General features: G+C 56.1%; 10 protein-coding genes across 10 annotated transcripts; 4 read left to right on the forward strand and 6 right to left on the reverse strand.

The window, feature by feature from the left end:
• Window positions 1-1,050: 1,050 nt before the first annotated feature.
• N657DRAFT_1871 (uncharacterized protein) lies at window positions 1,051-1,463 on the reverse strand. Its single transcript, XM_062786142.1, has one exon. The coding sequence runs from the start codon at window positions 1,358-1,360 to the stop codon at window positions 1,097-1,099; it is 264 nt and encodes an 87-aa protein (XP_062651836.1). The 5' UTR covers window positions 1,361-1,463; the 3' UTR covers window positions 1,051-1,096.
• A 191-nt stretch (window positions 1,464-1,654) lies between these two features.
• On the reverse strand, window positions 1,655-4,130 carry N657DRAFT_563292 (glycoside hydrolase family 3 protein; the record flags this gene model as incomplete). Its single annotated transcript, XM_062788201.1, has 3 exons — window positions 1,655-1,723; window positions 1,814-3,869; window positions 3,934-4,130. 3 exons carry the CDS (start codon window positions 4,128-4,130, stop codon window positions 1,655-1,657), a joined length of 2,322 nt encoding a protein of 773 aa, XP_062651837.1.
• Window positions 4,131-5,397: 1,267 nt separating this feature from the next.
• Window positions 5,398-6,695, reverse strand: N657DRAFT_638470 (glycoside hydrolase family 12 protein). Its single transcript, XM_062791596.1, has 3 exons — window positions 5,917-6,695; window positions 5,614-5,834; window positions 5,398-5,515 (listed from the first exon to the last, which is right to left on the reverse strand). Exons 1-3 carry the CDS (start codon window positions 6,372-6,374, stop codon window positions 5,436-5,438), a joined length of 759 nt encoding a protein of 252 aa, XP_062651838.1. The 5' UTR covers window positions 6,375-6,695; the 3' UTR covers window positions 5,398-5,435.
• Window positions 6,696-8,378: 1,683 nt separating this feature from the next.
• On the forward strand, window positions 8,379-10,367 carry N657DRAFT_685678 (uncharacterized protein). Its single transcript, XM_062796796.1, has 4 exons — window positions 8,379-9,233; window positions 9,289-9,791; window positions 9,851-10,105; window positions 10,172-10,367. Exons 1-4 carry the CDS (start codon window positions 8,530-8,532, stop codon window positions 10,291-10,293), a joined length of 1,584 nt encoding a protein of 527 aa, XP_062651839.1. The 5' UTR covers window positions 8,379-8,529; the 3' UTR covers window positions 10,294-10,367.
• N657DRAFT_638473 (NAD(P)-binding protein) lies at window positions 10,288-11,795 on the reverse strand. Its single transcript, XM_062791597.1, has one exon. It carries the CDS (start codon window positions 11,369-11,371, stop codon window positions 10,391-10,393), a length of 981 nt encoding a protein of 326 aa, XP_062651840.1. The 5' UTR covers window positions 11,372-11,795; the 3' UTR covers window positions 10,288-10,390.
• A 43-nt stretch (window positions 11,796-11,838) lies between these two features.
• On the reverse strand, window positions 11,839-12,812 carry N657DRAFT_638474 (uncharacterized protein). Its single transcript, XM_062791598.1, has 5 exons — window positions 12,739-12,812; window positions 12,557-12,678; window positions 12,143-12,489; window positions 12,057-12,091; window positions 11,839-11,975 (listed from the first exon to the last, which is right to left on the reverse strand). The coding sequence occupies exons 1-3, from the start codon at window positions 12,804-12,806 to the stop codon at window positions 12,203-12,205; spliced, it is 477 nt and encodes a 158-aa protein (XP_062651841.1). The 5' UTR covers window positions 12,807-12,812; the 3' UTR covers window positions 11,839-11,975; window positions 12,057-12,091; window positions 12,143-12,202.
• Window positions 12,813-13,253: 441 nt separating this feature from the next.
• On the forward strand, window positions 13,254-13,904 carry N657DRAFT_551291 (uncharacterized protein; the record flags this gene model as incomplete). Its single annotated transcript, XM_062787903.1, has 1 exon — window positions 13,254-13,904. A coding segment is annotated over one exon (651 nt), but the record flags the coding sequence as incomplete, so codon positions are not given.
• Window positions 13,905-14,108: 204 nt separating this feature from the next.
• On the forward strand, window positions 14,109-14,921 carry N657DRAFT_561333 (cytochrome P450; the record flags this gene model as incomplete). The annotated part of the gene is made up of 1 exon (XM_062788055.1): window positions 14,109-14,921. One exon carries the CDS (start codon window positions 14,109-14,111, stop codon window positions 14,919-14,921), a length of 813 nt encoding a protein of 270 aa, XP_062651843.1.
• Window positions 14,922-15,540: 619 nt separating this feature from the next.
• N657DRAFT_638477 (uncharacterized protein) lies at window positions 15,541-16,481 on the forward strand. The gene is made up of 3 exons (XM_062791599.1): window positions 15,541-15,747; window positions 15,820-15,940; window positions 16,000-16,481. The coding sequence occupies exon 3, from the start codon at window positions 16,006-16,008 to the stop codon at window positions 16,168-16,170; it is 165 nt and encodes a 54-aa protein (XP_062651844.1). The 5' UTR covers window positions 15,541-15,747; window positions 15,820-15,940; window positions 16,000-16,005; the 3' UTR covers window positions 16,171-16,481.
• Window positions 16,482-16,574: 93 nt separating this feature from the next.
• N657DRAFT_560924 (glycoside hydrolase family 31 protein) lies at window positions 16,575-18,569 on the reverse strand (the record flags this gene model as incomplete). Its single annotated transcript, XM_062788018.1, has 1 exon — window positions 16,575-18,569. One exon carries the CDS (start codon window positions 18,567-18,569, stop codon window positions 16,575-16,577), a length of 1,995 nt encoding a protein of 664 aa, XP_062651845.1.
• Window positions 18,570-21,051: the final 2,482 nt, after the last annotated feature.

The following is a 21,051-nucleotide window of genomic DNA, read 5'->3' on the forward strand; positions in this document are numbered from 1 at the left end:
TTCACGAGCTCGTGAAGCCGTCACGGTACAGGGCATACTCTGTAGTTGGTGGTGTTCTCCTCAGCGGAGGAGTTCATAGCCCCTGAGTGTCCCATTTCAACTTGGAGGGTTCATTATGCACCCCAGAGTCCAAGTACCGAGGCTGCCGCAAGCATTTCTGTTTGGGGTTTAGTGTAGCCCTGTGGAAGCCTCGAGGTGTGACATGGCAGCCTCCCTGGTTTGTTGTTACCCAAATTAGGTAGCCCCCGTTCGAAAAGGCTGGAGAAGACTGAAACTGTGATCAACTCGAATCCACCTTAGCAAAACAAATGTGGAGACGGGAAGAACCAGAGAGTTGAATAAAAAGACATTGAACAGACAATGGCACGTCAGTGAGAAGTATCATGATCTCGTATCTAGCTTGGTTGATCTAGGCTGCCTGGCGTCAATGGTCGCACCGTCTTGAGATTCAGATCAATGTATCCGTCCTTGTTGACAAAACACGCGCTCACCTGATTCAAGTGTCGTGCTGGCATCCGACCTGATACTGAAATGAGGCTCAAGAAGCGAATTCGGTTTGACTACGCCGGCTGGGCACGTTTCGAGATTAGACTGGACGCAAAAATTCTCAGTAGGTACCTATTCGCTCCACGTGCCGCGGTATGTACAGAATTAGGACATCTTCCAGGTTGGGCTGACTGGCCCCCACCGAGGTCTGTAACCGCAGAAGACAACGACGACCCAGCATTTTGGGCTTTCCCCCGCAATTCTCTCCTTCTGCATGGTGGGCGATGCAGGTCGTTGCGGGGTGCAGGGCTGGGTGTCATCGGCATCACTGTTTCAGAGAAAGCCCTCCAATGTGGCTACGCGCCAAGCCAGGAAAGTGCCGAGGCTCGACGGCGGGTGTGCTCACGAGGTTGGCTTGGGGCTTGTATGAGGCCTCAGAGGCGGGGGCACGTCCCGAAACAGGTTTGTTTGCGAATAAAGTGCTGTGAGTTTGTATGGCGACGGCGACTTCGTTGTTGAAGCCGTTGAGGGGAAGTTTGAAGTGGGAAGGCATGGTGACATTCAGTTCCAGTCGCCCAAGAGGGTTGATGGCGCCGTTCGGCTCGCATTGTCACTGGGCCTCTTGCGAGAGAGGGGATCTGGATTCCGAGGACCGAGGCTGGTTGTTGAGGAGCGAAGACGGACTGCTGGTGGTATCATGAGTTCTTTTGGCTTTTTTTCTGTTCAAAATGGTGATTGAGATGCAAATTAGGACTGAGGAGAGCCTAGGAAGATGAGGTCGTCTTAACTTGATGACATTGGTGGTCGGGATGAGTGTTTGGACCCTTTGGTAGGGTTGTCGGAACACTTTGCCTTTCAACGATTTGTTTAACATTGACTGTCATGGGACTGGATTTCTTGACCGTCAACCCTAAAATCTTGAGGTAGGGAATTCCCATTTCACCTCATGATGTAGATTTCGATCTTTAGGTATATGATATACAAACCCTTTTCATCACACAAACCTCTCTCATCATACAAACCCCCTTTCTTTCAGAGGACTGTGCGTCTTGGAGGCTGGATCTATACCTCTGTTCGCCCCTAACGCAGGTTACCTCTGCCACCAGTACTAGTAAGCTGTAGTAGCCATAAAAAAATGTAGTCCGGACTAGGCTCCCTCCTGTGTATTCTAAGCCGACGGCGGAGCAGGCCACTGATCCAACACGACCTGCTCCCCAACCAATTCAAACTCAAACCCCTCCCTCTTCTCCTCCCCTCCTCCCCCCTGCCCCTTCCCTTTCCCCTTCCCCTTCCCTTTTCCTTTCCCCTCGCCATCACCCCCATCCACCGATGAGTCCCCATTCACATCCAAAGAGATCTTATACCTCCCCGGATAGAGCACCGTATTCCCCTGCTCATCCACCCGCGCCAGACTGCCCAGCGTCCACCCGAGCTGCGCACTCTTCTCCCTCCTCGGCGCGATATCCCGCACCCGCGCGTACGAGACCAGCGTCTTGATGGGGTACGGCCTGGGGCCGAACTCGCCCGACAGGAAGGCCAGCGCGACGTAGTCGGACGTGTGTTCCCTGCCCGTGTTGGTGATGCTTGCCGGGATGGGCGGCAGCAGGCAGGTGTCTTTGTGTTGATGACCGTGGCACCCCTCAAGGAGGGAAGATATGGAGATCTTGTTGTTGTTGTTGTTGTTATTGCCGCCCCGGTTACGCTTAAAGGGGTTGGACAGGCGCCCGGAAAAGGTGGTGTAGTGCAGGCCGAAGCCAAACGGTCTGACGGGCGTGGCGTACCAGCGGTAGGTGCGGCCCGGGGACGCGCGGAGGGACATCTCGGTCATGGGGATGGCGGCCGTGTAGTTGGCTGGGTACTGAGTGACTGGAAGGCGGCCCGCGGGCGAGGCGGCGCCGCTGAGGAGGCGCATCACGGCGGTGCCGCCGTCTTGGCCCGGCCAGTTGGCCCACAGAATTGCGTTGACGGCAGGGAGAGCGAAGAGGGGACTGTCGTCGAGTTGGTCGCCGAGTTGGATTATGATTAGGGGCTTGTTGAGCTCGCCGAGACGGCGGATCAGGGCGAGCTGGGCGCCTGGCCAGTCGATTGTCTGCCGGTCTTTTGTCTCGCCTGCTGCCGAGGTGTCGAGCCCGCCAAAGTAGAGGATGTAGTCGGCGTCTTTAGCCGTGTCGACGGCCGAGACGGTCCATGAGTCGTTTGCCGACGTGCTCTGCAGCACGGGACCGCCGGCCGTCTTGACTTGCCAGCCCATCTGGCGCGCTGCGAAGGCGGGCGAATGCTGGAACGCCGGCGTCCCGCTGTAGCCCCCGGATAGCTTGTCAGGGGCGTCGGCCCAGAAGCCCACCATAGCGACCTTCGGGGAGGGCTTCTTCTTCAACGGCAGTGTGCCGTCGTTCTTGAGCAGGACAGTGCCCTCAACGGCTGCTTGAAGAGCCAGCCGCTGCGACTCGGGCTGGTTGACGTCGGCCCATCCGAGGGCGGCGTGTGGCGAGTCGGCGCCGTCAAAGTATCCCACGCGCACCAGGCCCTGATACAGCCGGCGCAGGGCTCTGTCGATGGTCGGCACCTTCAGCAGGCCCTGGGACCAGGCCCCCGGAATGTCGGATGACCCCTGGTACTCGCAGCTGGTGTCGGTGCCGGCATCGAAACACATGGCGGTGCCCTCGGCGTTGGACTTGGCGTAGTGGTGGTTGGCCCACACGTCGAGGACGGCCTCGCAGTCGCTCGTGACATAGTTGTCGTGCTCGGTCCAGTTCCAGTGCTCGCGCAGGATGGTCTGCAACAGGTACGAGTTGGCGCACGACGGCACCCCGTTGACGGCGTTATAGGCGCACATAATGGACCCGACGCGCGAGTCGCGGGCGCACTGCTGGAACGGCGAGAGATAGTACTCGGCCAGATCCTGGAGCGTGATCTTGGCGTTGAAGTTGTGCCGTGTGGCGCCGTTCCAGTCCTCAAAGTCGTTGCCCGCGTAGTGCTTGCAGGTCGACACGATGCGCCGCTCCGGCCCGGGGCCTTCGAGCCCGCGGATCATGGAAGCGGCGTAGCGCTTGACTCGCAGCACGTCCTCGCCGGGCGTCTCGGAGCCGCGGCCCCAGCGGGGATCCTTGAACGGGTTGACATTCGGGGTCCAGTAGTCCAGGCCCGACCAGCCGGCGTTGCCAAAGGCGCGCCCCTCAATGCCGATGACAGCGCCAATCTTTTCAATCAGCTCGTCGTCGAAGGCTGCAGCCATCAGCAGCGGCATGGGAAACGAGGTCGACGAATTGAAGTCCCCCGGTCCGTCCCGGAACTGCGTTCCGGGCGCGTAGGCGACACCGTGGAGTGCTTCGCTCCACCAGTTGTACGCCGGCAGGCCGAGACGTGGTGCCCCATTTGACTTGCTGGGGTTTTTTTTGTCAGATATGTCAGGCAGGTCATCGTTGATTTTGCACTCCTGATACATACCTCACCAGGTTCTGCAGCTTCTCCTCGTTGACCATGGCGGCGACGAGGGCGGCTGCTCGCTGGGCCGGGGGCAGGCTGCGGTCACACACCTTGTTCTGAGCCAAAGGCCCATTGCGGCAGTCGGGGTATGTCTGGAAGGGGGCATTCAAGCCGTAGACTGCGGCGGAAATCCCGCAGATAAGCCATGGGATCTTCATGGTCAGGCTGGGTTGCCCTTAAACAAAGCAATACAACGTCGACAATAGTCAGATATCTCAAGTCCACGTTGGCCAACACGGGGGGCGAAACGGGGGATACATGTATGGAAGTCGAATCTCTAGATCAGTAGGCTCTAGCCAAGGCCAGCGGCAGATTCTAGTATACTTGCCCATCTAGGAAGTTCGTGGTCTCGGCCCATGAGCCCGGAACTGACATCTAGAGTTACACCCATATCCCGATCTGCCAGCCCTCGATCCCCGGAATTTCTTTGTCTGGTAGACTGCACTGCCGTTTCTCAAAGCCGAGTCCCAACTTCCGGTCAGCACCAGGCCTTAGTAGTAGCCGCTCGACAGAAGCGCTGCCATGTTATTGGGGCGCGTCTATCGTAGCGATCGGCATGCAGTCGGGATGCATTGCCAGACGTATTTAACCGCTAGCCTGTATCGTCTCTCCGGGCCTTGCTTCTCTCCTCCGCCTCTTCCCCTCACTTACTCGCATCTCGACATTGCACCGGACAGCTAAGTAACCAAAATATTGACTCTGTTGACTCAGGAATCCGAATTGAATGGAGTTGACCAGTTGTTGAATCGCGTCTCCAAACTCAGGCCAGGTCGCTAGGACGATGTCACACGGCTGCCACGCCAATTTATCCGCCCGGTCTGACAACAGCCTGCAGCGGCCGATGAATACAAGCGATCGCCGGCCACTAGCAGCTGTACGGACTGAGCAAAGTCAGCGAGGGTTCAAGCTACTATGTACATACTTACTACTAGTTAGTGTCCACTACCCCGAAACGAGAACTGAGCAAAGTGCCCCTGGCAACCAGCACACTTCCACACCCCTTGCCTGCAGGTGGCGCCAACCCCGGCTACACCATCTTGATCGAGCTTGGGAATGCATTCCGTGGTGTCCCCCGGCTCCCTACCCTCAGAAGTCGAATCCACATCCAATCTGGGGCGCATAGCATCCGAGCCCTAGTCAGGTCTACCGTGGCACTGGGGCAGAAGACGGCTCACTCAAATTTATTCCGCGCTTGGGGGTTTATAATATATTTGTTAACTTTGTAACCTGCGCAACGATGCTAACCAGCTGGGTGGGCCTTTCAAAAGAAGGATTGCCTCCGGGTGTGCCAAGGGTAGATTGGAGCTGTCCCGTCCATATCTCTTAAAGTCATCTTTTTCATTCCCTGTCGTAGGATGTGTATGGGTGACGGAGGTAGCGAACGGCGATCACAGGTCTCGGATTGACGCTGTATAGTCAACCACACTCCGGCAGGTATAGTACTACCACCCGATCCTTCTCGCTCAATAGATATTCGCCGAGAACTGCGAGACGGTCATGGTGGCTGGCCCGCCGGTGAAGGGCTCGGTGCCCAGCTGGAAGACTGTATAGATAGATGGCAAGGTCAGCAACCGTTCTTCAACCGCCCACTCAGATGAACGAGTGGGAGATGGTGATATGGGTAATCGAAGATGTAGTTACCGATCAGATGCTGGCTGCTGGCTGGATAGCCCTGGCTGCTCTGCAGGTAGTTGAAGAAGTCCTTGACGTTTGCGCTGAAGCTGTTAATGGGACTGGGCGCAATGAAGCTAAAGACCTTCATGGAACCGTTGTAGCCGACCCAGAGCTCCCAGGTGCGGCCGGCCACGTTGACGGTGCCTACGGAGGAGCCGATCGGGTAGACGTTGCCGTATCTGGCGAGCCTATGCACCGGTAGGTAAAGTAGTCAGTGTCGGTCGCTGAGTTGCCATTGCTCAATCAAGTTGGTAAAGAAGGAAGATATACCAAATCATCAACTCATAGTCACCACTGCTCGTGACATGGTTCGGATCGGCGGCGGTAAACACATCATACGCGACATTCGCCCGGATGTTAGTCGTGTCGTACGACCACGAGACGGACGTCTGCATGGAGCTGAGCGACGAGATGCGGAGCCCGCGGGCAAACTGCCTGCCCGAGTTGGCGTAGCTCTTGACGTTGTTGTCCCCGCCGCGCCAGGTCCACGTCGTGCGCCAGCGGACGCCAGACCCGGAGCTGCCGTCGACGTAGGTGCACTGCGAGCCCGACGAGGCCGACCCCTTGCCCCAGTTGTTGTTGTTGATCTCGTAGCCGTTGCCGGACCAGTAGCCGTACTGGTCACAGAGCGTTGCCTGTTGGCGCGGGATGAGGGAGGTGGTGGGGGTCGTGCTGCCCAGGGGCGACGCGGCGGCGAGCGAGGCCAGGAAGAGGGCGATCAGCTGCATCTTGAAGAGCCGTCTTTGCTGCTGGAGGATGGATGATGATTCTCTTGCGTCTTCTAAGCATATCATGGGTTGGGAGAGCAAAGTATGGAAAGTTCGACCCCTTTTGAATCCCCAGTCCGGGCCCTTCATCGGGGGCTGGGAGAGCGACTTCGTGTTCCATCCTCGGACGTGATCATGACGGCAAGAAGCAATGGCGGAGCACCGAGTTCACTTTCCATAGAGAATACATTGCGACATGATTCCGGGCCGATTTTGATTGACATTGTCACAGCTTCATTGGAACTGAGCATTTGGGATGAGTTCCCTCCGCGTGGAGCCACCTATTCCTCCCACTATCTCGAAGCTATCCCACGTTCTCACAAGCCGACGTGGATTGCCGAAGCATACCAGCTTTTATATTCGGCCTGTCCCCGGCGTTTCTGGCGGAGAACGTCGCAGTTTGCCCTTGAAAGAGTAATATTTTACCAAAGTTCCGCAAGCTGGTGCCCCTGACACCCGGCTGTTCGGTTTCGGTGTCCGAGCGCATGATTCGAGGCCTGGAAACCAAGCTTTCGCTGCGGCCAAGGGAGATGTCGAGGTTGTACCTACACGGAACTGAACCGTGGTCCTTCCTGTTTCGCCAGTTGAGCCGCCAAACGATTGGCGCGGGAGACAGCCCGTCGGGAATGGGGTTGTATTCGGTCGCGTGCCTCCCGAGTGCGCGTGTGTCCACAACAGACAGACTCGACTGCATCTCCCGGATGCCTATTCTTATTGGGTGAACTAGAGACTAGTTGGTTGCCTTTTCTCATCTTTACATCATCTCGCGCCGAGCCTACTATTCCAATTGCCATTAAGTTACTCAGCGGGACAGCTGAAAAACTTTGCCATCTGACAACCATATTCTGAGAGACTGTGCACCAGCGTGGAAGTCAACTGGAACTATCTGGCAATCATCAACGTGAATCATTATCAGTGTTGGTGCCGTACCAGACAGAGACAGTGTGGTAGCTGGTAGAAGTGTGCACTTGTGCGGCATTCCGTACTTGTGTATTTGCGTGTTGACTTAACTACTTTGATGTGAACTGTTTTTATCAAGCTTTCGCTTTCTGTGATTTACGTAGTGGCTCATTCCTCGGGTAACTATATACCTGAGGTAATTCTGGGTGAAGAGCCAAGAAATGTTATAGAACATGTACTGTAGTTACAAACCATAGCCTGGCACTGGATGGCGGGTACTAATCCGTACTTTAGGTTAGAATGTCTGGGGAAATGGAATTTTCGACTTCAAGTTGTCTAACGTTACTTGCACTTACTCCGTACCCCTTGGGTCATCAGTGCACTTATCTTCACTGATCTCCACTTATCACGGCCAGTCGTAGCCTAGGGTCTCAATAACCAGCCATACCAAGATCCTGTACCTATGTACATACCTTAGCGAGCTTAGGTAACCAACACCGCCATTGTTCATTTGCAATTAAGGCCATCACATCACTTTCAATTGCATGCAACTGCCGTACATTTGGGCTCACATCGAACTCCCAGGTGGAACAACAGACGGTCTCAACCTTTTAAGCGCTACTGTGCTGTTGGGCAAACTGGACAGTTCCTTTGTTTGCATATGTGATGTTGTCGATGCATCTGAGCCGCTTGATGTAATGGACGATGGTCACGTTGGCTGTCAAATCCTGGTGTCGCTGGAAAGGGCCTCAGGTTGTGATTGGTCAAAATAAGTGGAGATAAGTGCACCGAAGACCAGGGGTAGGTGCAAATAGATTTGAAGTCGGACGATTCCTGTATCGCCATACAATGAATTTCCCAAATGCCTGGAACTTTCCATTGTCCATGTCCGATCTTGGGTTCCTCTCGGTGACGAAGTCGGGGTTAGTGACTTGGAGGGGCAGACAATCAAATCTTACACAAAGACGTGTCAACCAATCACAACAAATACCCCCGCCATGTGCACTCCCACATTTCTTGGAGCCGCCCATCCAACTGCACTTTTCCAACTTGTAAGCACGTGCCTGTGATACAACGCATCGTGTATTCGGGAAGGATCATTCTAATGATTTTATTTAGACTTTATAAGACAAAATGAGGTGAACTGTCAGTGGCATACGGGCAGACGCTGGGCTCAACTCATCACTCAACCCTTATTCCCTCCCTCTCCTCCAAGATGGTGTCAGTCAAGCAGCTGTTGGTGGCCGGCTTCGCCTCGAGCGCTGCCGCCACGTCAATCAAGCGCAGCTCTCCTGTCGCCTCGGTCTCGTGCAATGGGAAGACTTACACCTACGAAGGTCTTGCCGGCTTCGGGTCCCTCAAGTCGGACGCCCGCGACCAGTATGGCGACACCATCAGCATCGGGTCGTCGATGCGCATCAAGGATTGGAAGAAGGCGGGCAACCGGTATAAGGGCACTCTCTACGGCCTGCCAGATCGCGGATGGAACACCAATGGCACACAGGCCACCATTCCGCGCATCCACATTTTTGAGATCAGCTTCACGCCTTCCCCAGACGCAACTGTGGCCGCGCCGTCTGGGCCCAACGTGGAGTTCGAGTACAAGCGTACCATCCTCCTCTCGGGGCCCGACGGCAAGCCCATGACTGGGCTGGATCCTGATTTCACGGGCGGCTTGACGTACGACGGATTCCCCACCATGCCCGCCGCCACATACCCGGGAGATGGCTTCGGCGGTCCTGGAGCGGGCGACAAGCGCATTTCGCTCGATGCCGAGGGCTTGGTTATTGAGGACGATGGCTCGTTCTGGATCAGCGACGAGTACGGCCCGTTTGTTTACAAATTCAACAAGGACGGCAAGTTGGTGGCCGCTATCCAGCCTCCTGATGCCCTTCTCCCCATCCGGAACGGCGAGATCAGGTGAGGTGACACATCCTCGTACTTACATATCCCGCCGACTGACGGATCTCTACAGCTTCAACTCCAATACACCGCCCATCTACAACCAGAGCATCGTCCCGGACCCAGAGGATCCCCATCACGGACGCCAAAACAACCAGGGCTTCGAGGGCCTCACCATCAGTGCCGACGGCAAGACCCTCTGGGTCATGCTTCAGTCCGCAGCCAGGCAGGACGGTGGCGCCTCCTCGTCCAAGCGCCGCAACACGCGTCTGCTCAAGTACGTGCTCAACAAGCAGGAGGTGACATACGAGACCGAGTACGTCGTGCCGCTGCCCACCTATATCAACGGCGAGGGCAAGACTCGCGTCGCGGCGCAGTCTGAGATCCACTACATTTCGGACACCCAGCTGCTGGTCCTTGCGCGCGACTCGAGTGCCGGCCGCGGACAGGACGACCCGCTGAGTCGGTACCGCAGTGTAGACGTGGTCGACATCTCGGCCGCGACCAATATCAAGGGGCCCAAGTTTGACGACATCCAGAACGGAAACGTCACTGCTGGCGGTATCGAGAGCCCTTGTGAGTTTTATCTTTGATGCAAGTGTCCAAGCCATAACATGACTGATTTAATCTCTCAGCCGACAAACTTGTTGAGGGCATCACGCCTGCCGAATATTGCCCCTTCATTGACTACAACATCAATTCGGAGCTCAATAAGTTCAAGACCGAGGAGGGAGACGTCGTGCACAACGGCGCCCCGGTCGACATTGGCCTGCTCAACGAGAAGTGGGAGGCGCTGGCTCTCGTGCCCGTGAATCCAGGGAAGAAGTGCAGTGGCGCGGACGAGTACTACCTCATTACCCTGTCCGACAATGATTTCATTACCAACAACGGTATGTTTCATCAGACTTCATCCGCCAATGAGTTCGTATACCGGCAGCTCACTGACCATTCTTCAGGGTACTTCAACTTTGGCAAGGTTCAGTACGTCGATGACTCGGCCAGCGTTCCGTTCCTCAATAGCCAGGCCTTGGTCTTCAAGGTGACGCTGCCCAAGGGGAGCAAGCCGCTGGTTGGGTGAAGCACAAGAGTACCCAATGTGTCTAGTCATTAATACCTAATGCTACACGTATTTGAACTAGCCAGCTATCCAACAATGGCATTCATCCAAGCCCCTTTCAGGCAAACTTGGCCTTGTTCGCCTCGGCCCACTCAGCAAAGGGCGTCACCCTGCCACCATACTTGAGGACATTGCCCACAGCCCTCTCATACTGGTACTTCTCCCCATAATAGCTGAATCCTTCCGCCACGGCCTTGAAGTTCTTGACGATCTGCCTCGCCCCCGGCTCAGGCATCCCGAGATCCTGCATCACCGACCTGACGGCCTCCTCATCGTCGTCGAACCCGGCCACCTGGATATCCTTGCCAACAGCCTTCCCAATCACCCCCACTGCCTCCGCCTGCGAAAGCATCTGCGGGCCAGCCAACATGACGACATTCACCCCCGAACCCTGCTTCAGCGCCTGCTGCCCCTCGACCAACAACCGGCCGCACACCCGCCCAATATCCTCCGGCGCGATCATATCAAACTTGGCCTCGGGACACACCAGCCTCACCACCTCCCCGCCGGCCTTGTTGTTGGCAATATGCTTTGCGTACTGAAACAGATTACTCGCGAAATACCCCGGCCGCACGGCCACATATCCCTCGTCGCCAAACACCTCCTGCAGCGCGACCTCGACGCGCGCGTGCTGGAACTCGATGAAGTGCGCGGGCGACACCGCACGCGGATCCTCGCCCTCGCGCACGCCCGCACTGCTGAGGAACACGACGAACTCCACCCCGGCCGCCTTGAGCGCCTCGATGGCGCCGCGCATGCCGTCGTGGCTGCCGAAGACGAGGTAGATGAAGGCTACCTTGGCGCCCGAGGCGGCGGCGGCGGTTCGCACGCTGGCCGGGTCGGTCAGATCCGCTTGGATGCGGGAGAAGGAGGCCGAGTGCGTTTGTTCGGCTTCCGTCAGGGCGGCGTTGGGGAGCGGCTTGGAGGGGTTGCGCATCGCGAGGGTGATGTGGGCTGCGCCGTGGGCGTGGGCGGTTAGAGCCGCTGAGGAGGCGACGGTGCCCGTGGGGCCGAAGACGATTACGCTGGGGGCTGACATGGTGACTGGATTCGGTGGTGGTTTCGCTGAATGGTTGTTGAGTGTTTCGGATATTGGCAGGTCAAAAGGGACTGTTTCTTAAGGTACCGTATTCGCGCCGTGAGCTGCTTGAGATGACTTGATTTTGTTGGACATGATATCCCGTCTTCCTTCTCTCCTTGTCGGACGCGAGGAAGGGCATATATACAGGAGCTGTTTCCGGCATGAGAGCGTGAAGCATCACGTCTTTCGGACTCTTGGCACTCCGAAGCTGGGCTGTCGCGTCAGCCGCCTCGGCGAGTTTCCGTTCAATTTCGTGGAAGCCTGGTAGGCATTCGCATTCGCTAAATTGGACTATATTGGCGGTAGGTCGGAAACACGGAAGGTTCCAACCTCCGAAGGTCAGTTGCCACTGTCAGCATAGCTCGCGCTGATGATAAATCTATCGGCACGCGGAGCACCGATGTGGAGGTTCTGGTCGGGGGTTTCAAATAAGCCACTCCAACCAACCGCCATTCAAAGCTAGCTGCACCTTGGCTCGCAGACAAAGCCCGTCCTTGTTCGATGACGGAATTACACGGAACACCACACTTGCAACAACAATATGTGAACCCTTAGGTGACCTGTGAGTGTTGACAGCGACCATCACGGCATCATCCGAGTTGGGTAAATAAGGAGCCAGGCTGAGAACGATACGAATGCTTAGAGCTTGCTCGTTTTGCTGAGGACCCCAGGGATGGCGTCAGTACCATGACATTCCGTGATTGCACGGCACTCTAACCTATGGTCTAGGTACGGATCCGTACTGTAGATACGAACAAACAGCCTTTAGCAACCACAAGCCGAAACACGTCACATAACCCACTCCCATGAACCATTGCTGGGCAAATCAACATAAAATGAGAAGGTGTATGAATGAATCTGTGTGGGCGAAGGCATCGCCAATCCATGGTCAATCGGACCTTCCATGACCCATACAGCTCCGTATCCGACCGAACACAACGCAAGCTCGTCTTTGTCGAGGATACTAGGCGTGGCATCGAGGGTATTCTCGCTCGCGAGAAACACTGACCTGGGAAACAGCTGCCAAGGTCCAGAATGTGAAACGAAACTGCACTTCGTCCTCCACACCGTGACAGGTTCGAAATCCATTCTCGCTGTTTCTGCTGCTGCTGCTAACATTGAACGACGTGGTTCCTTGATCAGTTCTCCCCAGCGGGACTTTCGGTAAAATCATGGACCTGGTTGCCCAAGGACATCCTTTGACATCATTCCCATTCCAGGCCCTGTCCCAAAGAGATTCGGACATCGTCAAGGTGCTCCCCAATGTAAGCACCTTTTCTGTGTATAGAAACTACGGCGATACAACTGACATGCTTTGCTACCAGACTTTCTTGTCGATGTCCACCCAAGACTCCGAGATACAGCACGTCTTCACGTTGCGGCCCTTATCCATCCAGACGCCAGGGTGAGCGCTCACTGCTCAGGGACATAGGGCGATCGAGCTGAACTAGCTTCCAAGTTGGACAAGAATGTGAAGGTGGATACGGAGGATCTTGAGTGAGACTGTTTAGATCAGCAGGCGACAGCAGCCCTGCGCGTAGGCGGCGCAGCATGTGCGAGTGCCAAGGGCTTACTGATCCTGAGCCAGGGATGCAATCCTTCAGGCTGCTGCGACACTAGTATTATTGGTCGAGTACGGAGTAGGTAAAAATAATGTGCCGCAGCGGCCCAGCACGTATCCCGTACTTTAGGCATCTCTGCTGAATTCGCTCTCAGTCTTCATTCTCATTGTCCATCGTGACAAGTCGAAACCCACGCGATTAAGGTCAACGGGTCTGAGTCCTCTAATCAACATCGACCGAAAAATCGACGGCCTGACAACGAATTATAGAATACCAACATGGCAATAAACGGCACCTCGGCTGTCCCGACACTCACAGCCCATGGCCTCGAGAGGATGACGACAATGCCCGTTGCAGTCGCAATAGCTGTCATCCTCGCCGCTCTGGCTTTCGGCGCTCTCAGCCCGCGTCTTGACCCCCGGGAGCCTCCCCTCGTCAAGCCGGGAATCCCCTTAGTCGGGCATATCATTGGCCTTATGCGCCATCAAGCGCAGTATCACATCAACCTGCAGCGCTCAACCCGCAAACCCATCGCCACGCTGCCCATGCTCACCGGCAAGATGTATGCTGTCTGGGACCCGTACCTCACCGCCGCCGGCCTCCGCAACAAGTCTCTCTCCAGCACGCCACACATTCTCACCGCAACGCCCGTCCTGTCCCAGACCAGCCAGACCACCACCGCCCTCCTGCACGGCCCCCTGGGCGAGCCGCTCGTCGACAAAATGATGCTCAAGGCAATCCCCGCCAGCCTCAAAGGCCCGCCCATCCACCGGCTCAACACCACCGCGCTGACCTCCCTCGCCGCCCAACTCACCACCCTCGCTCCCTCCCCAACCACGCCCGCCACCGTCCCCAACGCCTGGCTCTGGCTCCGCCGCCTCCTCACCACAGCAACCACCGCCGCCCTCTACGGCCCGCACGACCCCTTCGCTGCCAACGACCCGGCCGTCGAGACAGCCCTCTGGGACTTCGAGAGGAACCTCCTCAAACTCACTCTCAACCTCCCGTCGGTACTAGTCCAGACGGGACACAAGGCGCGGGAGACGCTGTTCGCCGCGCTGACGCCGTACTACACGTCGCGCCACGACACGCACCCGGCCGCGTCCGACTTTGTGCGCAACCGCGCGGCGGTGATGCGGGAGGTTGGTGTGCCGGACGAGGATCTGGCGAGGATTGAGATCATGTTGCCGTTTGCGGCGCTGGCGAATACGGTGCCGATGCTGTTTTGGTTGGTCTGTCATGTCTTTTCGAGGAGGGAGCTGGTGGAGAGGTTGAGGAGGGAGGTCCAAGCGGGCATGGTTGTTAAGCCGCTACATTCTGAGGGTGGTAATCAAACTACCAGTGAGGTGGGAGGTGAGGAGGGTGGTGCGGAGGTGGTGGTGAACGTCGCGGCGGCGGTGGTGGAGGAAAAGTGTCCTCTGTTGATGAGCTGCTACCGCGAGACGCTGAGGAGGACAGTGCATCAGGTTAGTACGAGGACTGCGGTGCAGGATACCGTGTTGATGGATCGGGATGGGAGGGAGTATCTGCTCAAGAAGGGGAGTGTGGTGCAGATGGTCATTGGGGCTGGCCATGGAATGGAGGAGTACTGGGGGGAAGGTGTGGATGAATTTGACCCAGAGCGCTTTCTCAGCCGCAAGGGAGACGGTGAGGACGGGCCGGGCAGTTCCAAGGCTATGAAGACTGCTTTTCAGCCGTTTGGCGGCGGGATGCATCTCTGTCCTGGACGGGCCTTTGCATTCGCCGAGATGATGGCGGTCATGGCGACGCTGCTGCTCGGATACGACATTGAGCCGCTGGAAGGTTCCATGTGGGAGCTGCCAGCTTTTGCGACGAGGTCCGTCATCGACGCGGTGACGAAGCCGGCCAACCACGGCGAGGGGTTTGGCCTACGGATCAGGAGGCGGCTGGGCTGGGAGGGCGTGCGGTGGAAGTACGAGCTGTAATGGAACTCGGCATCTTTGCCGCGGCTAGGGGTAAATCGATCTGTGTAAGGCCATGTAGCTTGCCATGTAGCTCCATGTAACTGCTACCTATACAGGTATGTGAGGTGCGGACTTTGGAGGCTTCGACTCTGCATCATGATGTAGTGCTGGGACTAAAGAAGCGCACCATAAACGTCCAGTCTTCTTGAATGTGTCAAACTTAAGAGTGCCCAGGTACAGTACAACACCTACTGTAGCTCTAGGATCCCTACAATACGACCTGCCACGGAGACTCCATCTCCATGGCCCACTTCTCGCTCGTGTGATGCATCCCGGATTGGCTGCATCGGATTAGTGACTTGGCTCTGGAGAAGGATCCGAGGCATGAACAAGAGGCCCTCATTGCTTGCTTGGGCACAGGATGATTGCCCGTCTTCGCGCGGCATATCTTGTCTTCTTGACACTTCTTAGCTCTTCTTGCATCAGATGTGGGTACGGTAGGTACATGTCACGGTAGACGACCGTTGTAATAGACTGGGAGACAACACTGGACTGTTGCACCGCAACTTCTTGAATGGTCTAGTTGTCTGCATACTGCAACCTCCTCACCTGCAGCACATGATCCTTCCAATCCTTCATCATTTCATCCAAATATGACTTCGAGAGAACAACCAGTCATATGCTTCCGGCCGTTACATTGGGACATGAATGACGATCTCTAGTGCACCGGTATATGTTCCCTGGGTGATGCGGTAGCTTGGCTTCCGGCCTTGTTACGCATCGAGTAACGATAGTCGGTAGCTGAGCCTTCTTCACTCTCCGCACTCCAATTTCATGCCAGAGGGGGGTAATGTTGCCCTGATCAAAGGTGCTCAGACTGAACTCACGGGGGCTATCGAACTAACATATAAAGCACCAGTCTGCCCCCTTAATCGTGGAATGGTCTCTCACAACCGCAATTCGGTCACCCTTGAGACACCAATCCGACTCTCCCCAAGAGATCGTTGCCATTCTAGTCACTTACCCACCTCTACTTCTCCGTGAGTAAGCCACATCCAAGCATCGGTATCTCCGAGTATTGACAAAGAGCACCTCCCAGGTCACAATGAAGTACCCTACTCTTCTCGCGGCTGCTGCTGTGCTCTTCACCAGCGCTCTCGCTCTGCCGAACCCAAACCCAAACCCAGAGGCTGGCCCCGATGCCAACCCGCAGATCTGCTATTGCAACGTTGGGTGCTACGACACTTGTGGGCAGCCGTTCTGCTGCTAGGCTACGCAACCAGCTGGATTCTAGGATAATTGATTTTGGACAAAGCACAGGAATACCCTCCTCGACACGCTACTCAGCTTGAGAGCGCTTGGGCTTGGCCGCTTGGGTTATCTTAGGTACCTTAGGTACGCTTCGTACACGATCATAGCTGGAAGCAATCGACGCTGTTTCCCGCTCGTTAATGTAGACCATTTGGAAACACTGAATGTTCCTTTGAGAAGTTGTTGCCGGCCATGGCTCGCCCGTAAAACATAAAAGACAACGTTGCACAGTAAACAAATGGGAGACGTGCCAGACATTGAAGTACCTTAGTGTGAGGGGCAAGTCATTCTGAGATGGAAATCTGAGAAAGTAGCACAACAATCGAGCCCAGACCCCATTTGTACAATTCCCGAAGTCGGCGACTATCGGTCCAATCTCTCGAAGACGGGCATGTAGTCCAGGGGGCAGTTAACCTCCAAAAAATTCCCGCCGTCAAACTCGCTTCCTCCCTCGAGGGCCCTCCACTTGACACCTTGAGGGAGATACACCTTGAGCTTGGTCACTCCCGGACGCAGCACTGGACAGCACAGGTATGTGTGACCAAACATGTACTGCTCGCCTGCCTCCCAGCACTCCGCATCCTCGGGAAACTCATAAAACAGCGGTCTCATAACCGGCGTCCCTTTCTCATGGGCCTCCTGCATCAAGCCGCGTACGTACGACCTCATCTCCTCCCGAATCCCCATGTATTTCTTGCAGATGCCGTAGACCTCGGGCCCGTACGACCACACCTCGTTGGGCGCCCCGCTCCGGCACGCCGCGCCGCCCGTCGTCCCGTGCTGCGGTTGGAGGGGCTCGCGGCATCCGTGCAGCCTGAAGACGGGACAGAAGGCGCCCCATTGGAACCAGCGCACAAACAGCTCGCGGAATGCCTCGTCGTTGGGATCGCCGCCGTGGAACCCGCCAATGTCGGTCGTCCGCCACGGGAGACCGGCGATGCCCATGTGCAGGCCCGCCGCGAGCTGGTTGCGGAAGCTTGACCATGATGAGGCAATGTCGCCGCTCCACACCAGAGCGCCATACTTCTGGCTTCCGGCCCAGGCGCACCGCACCAGGTTGACGATTCTCTCATGGCCCTCGCTCTTGAGGCCCTCGTAGAAGGCCCGAGAGTATTCGAGGGGGTAGATGTTGCCGATGGCGAGGTTCGAGCCCCGGTGGTATCGATAGTTGGAGAAGTCGTAGGCAGAATATTCCGGTTCAGCCTCGTCGAGCCAGAAGACCTTGATGCCCTTGGCGTAATAGTTCTGGCGCGCCTTTTCCCAGACGTATTTGCGCGCCTCAGGGTTGGTGGAATCAAAGTGAACCGTCTCCCCCTGAAAGTCCATTGCAAGGCGCGCACCGCGGTCAACCCGGATCAGGTAGCCACGCTCGACCATCTCCTCGTAGTTCTCGCACCGCTTGTCGACGGTGGGCCAGATGGACACCATCAGCTCGATGCCCATCTCCTTGAGCTCCTGGACCATAGCGTCTGGATCGGGCCAGTACGTCTCGTCAAACTTCCAATCCCCCTGCAACGGCCAATGGAAGAAGTCGATCACAATGAGATCCAGCGGCAAGCCGCGCCGCTTATACTCGCGGGCCACCCCGAGCAGCTCCTCCTGCGTCTGATACCGCAGCTTGCACTGCCAGAATCCCAGCCCATAGTCGGGCATCATGGGCACCTTGCCCGTGGCATCCGCGTAACGCTCGACAATCTCGGCCGGCGCATCCCCGGCCACGACCCAATAATCCAACACCCCGGTCGAGTACGCCTCAAAGCTCATGACGTTCTTCCCCAGCACCGCCCTGCCCACGGCAGGGTTGTTCCACAGCAGGCCGTAGCCCCGCGACGACAGCAAGAAGGGCACGCTCGCCTGCGAGTTGCGCTGCGCCAGTTCGAGGTCGGCGCCCTTGAGGTCGAACAAGGGTTGCTGGTACTGGCCCATGCCGAACAGCTTCTCGTCCGGGTCGACGCTCTCAAACCGCATCGTCAGGTGGTAGTCGGATCCCCCCGGGACGGGCCTAAACTCGCGCGCCTCAACCTCGAGCGCGCTGCATTTGGGGTCGCGCACGTCGCGCCGGTTGCGCGCGTACTCTTCCAGGAGGAGGGCGCCGGTGACGGCGTTGTGAATCGTCAGCTTTCCGCGCGCCGAGACGACGGCTTTGATCTTGCCGTTGGTGAGGAAAGCCGAGTCGCGCGAGACGGTGATCTGGGGTTGCGTTGTAGGGGCCGCGGGGGTGATGAGGGCCCAGTCCTCCGAGGGCATCGTGCGGCTTTTGGTGGCGCGGATGCGCAACGCATTGTCGCCCCAGGGCTCGATCCAGAGCTTCTCTGCGTCATAGGTGTAGACGAGCTTGGTGTCTTGCTGAGAAAGCATTGTGTCACGGGCTGAGCATATAACCGTCAGCGACAACCCAGACAAACGGAAGCGAAGGGTTGGTTGCAAGATGGTTATCTTGATTTAAGGTGGGCGGTGGGTTGGCTGGAATCGATGGATGAATAGGCTGCATAGCCAGAGCCCGGAGTTTCACAGCGGAGAGTTATCAACGTCGGTGTCACCCGTCCTACCGACAAGGTGCTCCTCATCACTTGGCGCCTCCCCCACCATGCCACGTTCCGTCTTGCACCCGGGCTTGTGGAGCAAAGAGCGGATCGGCGACGGACCAGTCGGAGCATCCGCCAGACCCCGCTCCGTGTGGATTGTTGGGCGGGGGAACCACGTGGTCCAGCGCATCTCGGTCGATTCTCGACCGCTGCCGAGCTGGGATGGAGTTGAAGAGTAACGGGGTGGAGGGGATGCTCAGGTGGGGGGAAAGGAAAACAGTAGAGGGAAGCATTCAAGTGGACAAGCCACCGGAAAGTTTAGTCGCTGCCGTCGAGGGTCCTTTCGGCAGCCCGTAGGTGTGGCCTGCACCAGGTCGAGAATTTGTTTCATCTCGGGGTCGTTCACTACCGGTGGCGGCCTGCGGTATTTGCGGATCCTCCATACGAGGACATTGATTCTCCACCAGATCCATCAGAATCGTCTTAGAAACGTTGGTGGCTTGGTTTCGTGGCCAACAAATTGACCACCTGTCTTCCTAAGTTGTTGGTTGTCCTCACCGTTGACAGAGCTCTCTCTTGTGAACGAGGTGACACTCACGGTTTGCAGAGGTCTGTTAGTGAAGCTCAACCTGCTAATGATAAGGTACCCATGCGCGAAGCTAGAAGTGGACATACCCAATCTGTTGTGGTAAGACAGCAAACCTTTAACCACAGACTGCCCAGTTTGTCCATTGCGCCGTTCACCCTAACCGTGATTTGAGGCGCCATTTTCAGATTAATTCCAACTGTTTCGTTCCAGAAGATTGTCTAGGTAGGAAGGTTCATGTGGTCCTAAGAGACGGTCACCACCCAGGTTGTTGTGGCAAGAATTTGGTCCACACGGTAGGTAACTGAAAACATCGGACCCTTGATTCATGGTTCATAATGCCGCTTCACGGCTCATAATGAATACTGACTCATGATTTATATTTGGTCATAACTCTCATGATTCGTGTGGAGAGCCCCTGGCTCAGTTGGCTGAGGGTGGGATGGTTGGGGGGTAAAGAATGGAACTTGAGGTGAAATTCCAGTCTGGTCACAAAGAGTCAGAGACTACCCGGTAAGTAAGGTATATTAAATCACAAAGTCAGTATTTCCAACTCCCGGATGCTCACAGCCCGCTTCAATCTCAGTTAGCTACAAAGGCACATCCAGCTACTCATACGAGTTGACAGCGTCTCTTGTTTTTTTTTTCCTCCTAGCCCCGCTCACCCCGCGGCAAGAGTAGATGCCCACGCCCACAAAGAAGCAGAGGAGTGTGAGCAGAAACAACACAGCTAGAACGCATATGGTACTGTAGATGCTACATCGGGTCTCCCTTGGCTCGCATGCTGCCTCGTTCAAAGCTCGGAAGAAGCTGAAGAAGTCCAGGTTGTTGGACTGCTTGCCAGCTGTGTAGAGAGTAGTTCCGTTGGCCGTCATGCTGACTGATAAAGGGTGGAGCGAGCTAAGGTAGGAGGATGCTGGTGCAAAGGAGTGATGACACTACTGTTCTGACGGCTGAAGCCGGCCGTTTTATACAGCGCGCTGCTGGGAAGAACAGCCCGCTGAGCTTGTCGAACAACATCGCAGTACGCACCAGACACTGGCATTGTGTTTCTGGACAGAGCCCTAATAAAATGACAGCTTTGTACCTTAGGCTCAGGCATAACCAGTAGGATTATGAACTGAAATAAGAGGGACTAGCCCTGTCTTACAACTGCGTAGGTATGTAGTATTGTTGTTTTGTGTCGTCCACTGTCGTCTCGGGTGGTTCACCGACACAATAATCTAGGGAGACATGATCGCTCTTGAACACAGCAGAGACATTAAGAGACCACAGACCAGTACTGTTCATAGATCAATATCCTTGAAGTATTTCCATCAGTCCTAACGTTACACCTATTGATGTCTGACTGTCCCATAATCTTCCACCTGGATCCAGCTGTCTCGCTGCCCTGACCAATCTGCAATCTCTCATAAGCAGCTATTTTAGTCATCCTTCAGCCGATATCTGTGTGTCAGGACCCAGCCTAGCCAACGGCCCATAGTCTGACCATATGGTCCAGGTTCCAGTCGTCAATCTGGCGATGATCTACAGGGCCTCGAGGCTAATGTTTTGAACCAATGACTCAAATCTCGGTTCCGGGTCGTTCATTGCGCTAGTTACAGACAATTATATGTCAGTGCTGCATTTCGGCTGCCTTGAAGCATCCTCTCAAGATGCGCTGATTACAGTCCAGCTCATATTTGTTCGCAAGGTTCAAGTAACGCAGCGAGCGCATGGTGGGTTTGTG

The sequence above is a fragment of the Parathielavia appendiculata genome, assembly GCF_033297405.1.
Source record: "Parathielavia appendiculata strain CBS 731.68 unplaced genomic scaffold N657scaffold_1, whole genome shotgun sequence".
Classification (NCBI taxonomy): Eukaryota; Fungi; Ascomycota; class Sordariomycetes; order Sordariales; family Chaetomiaceae; genus Parathielavia; species Parathielavia appendiculata.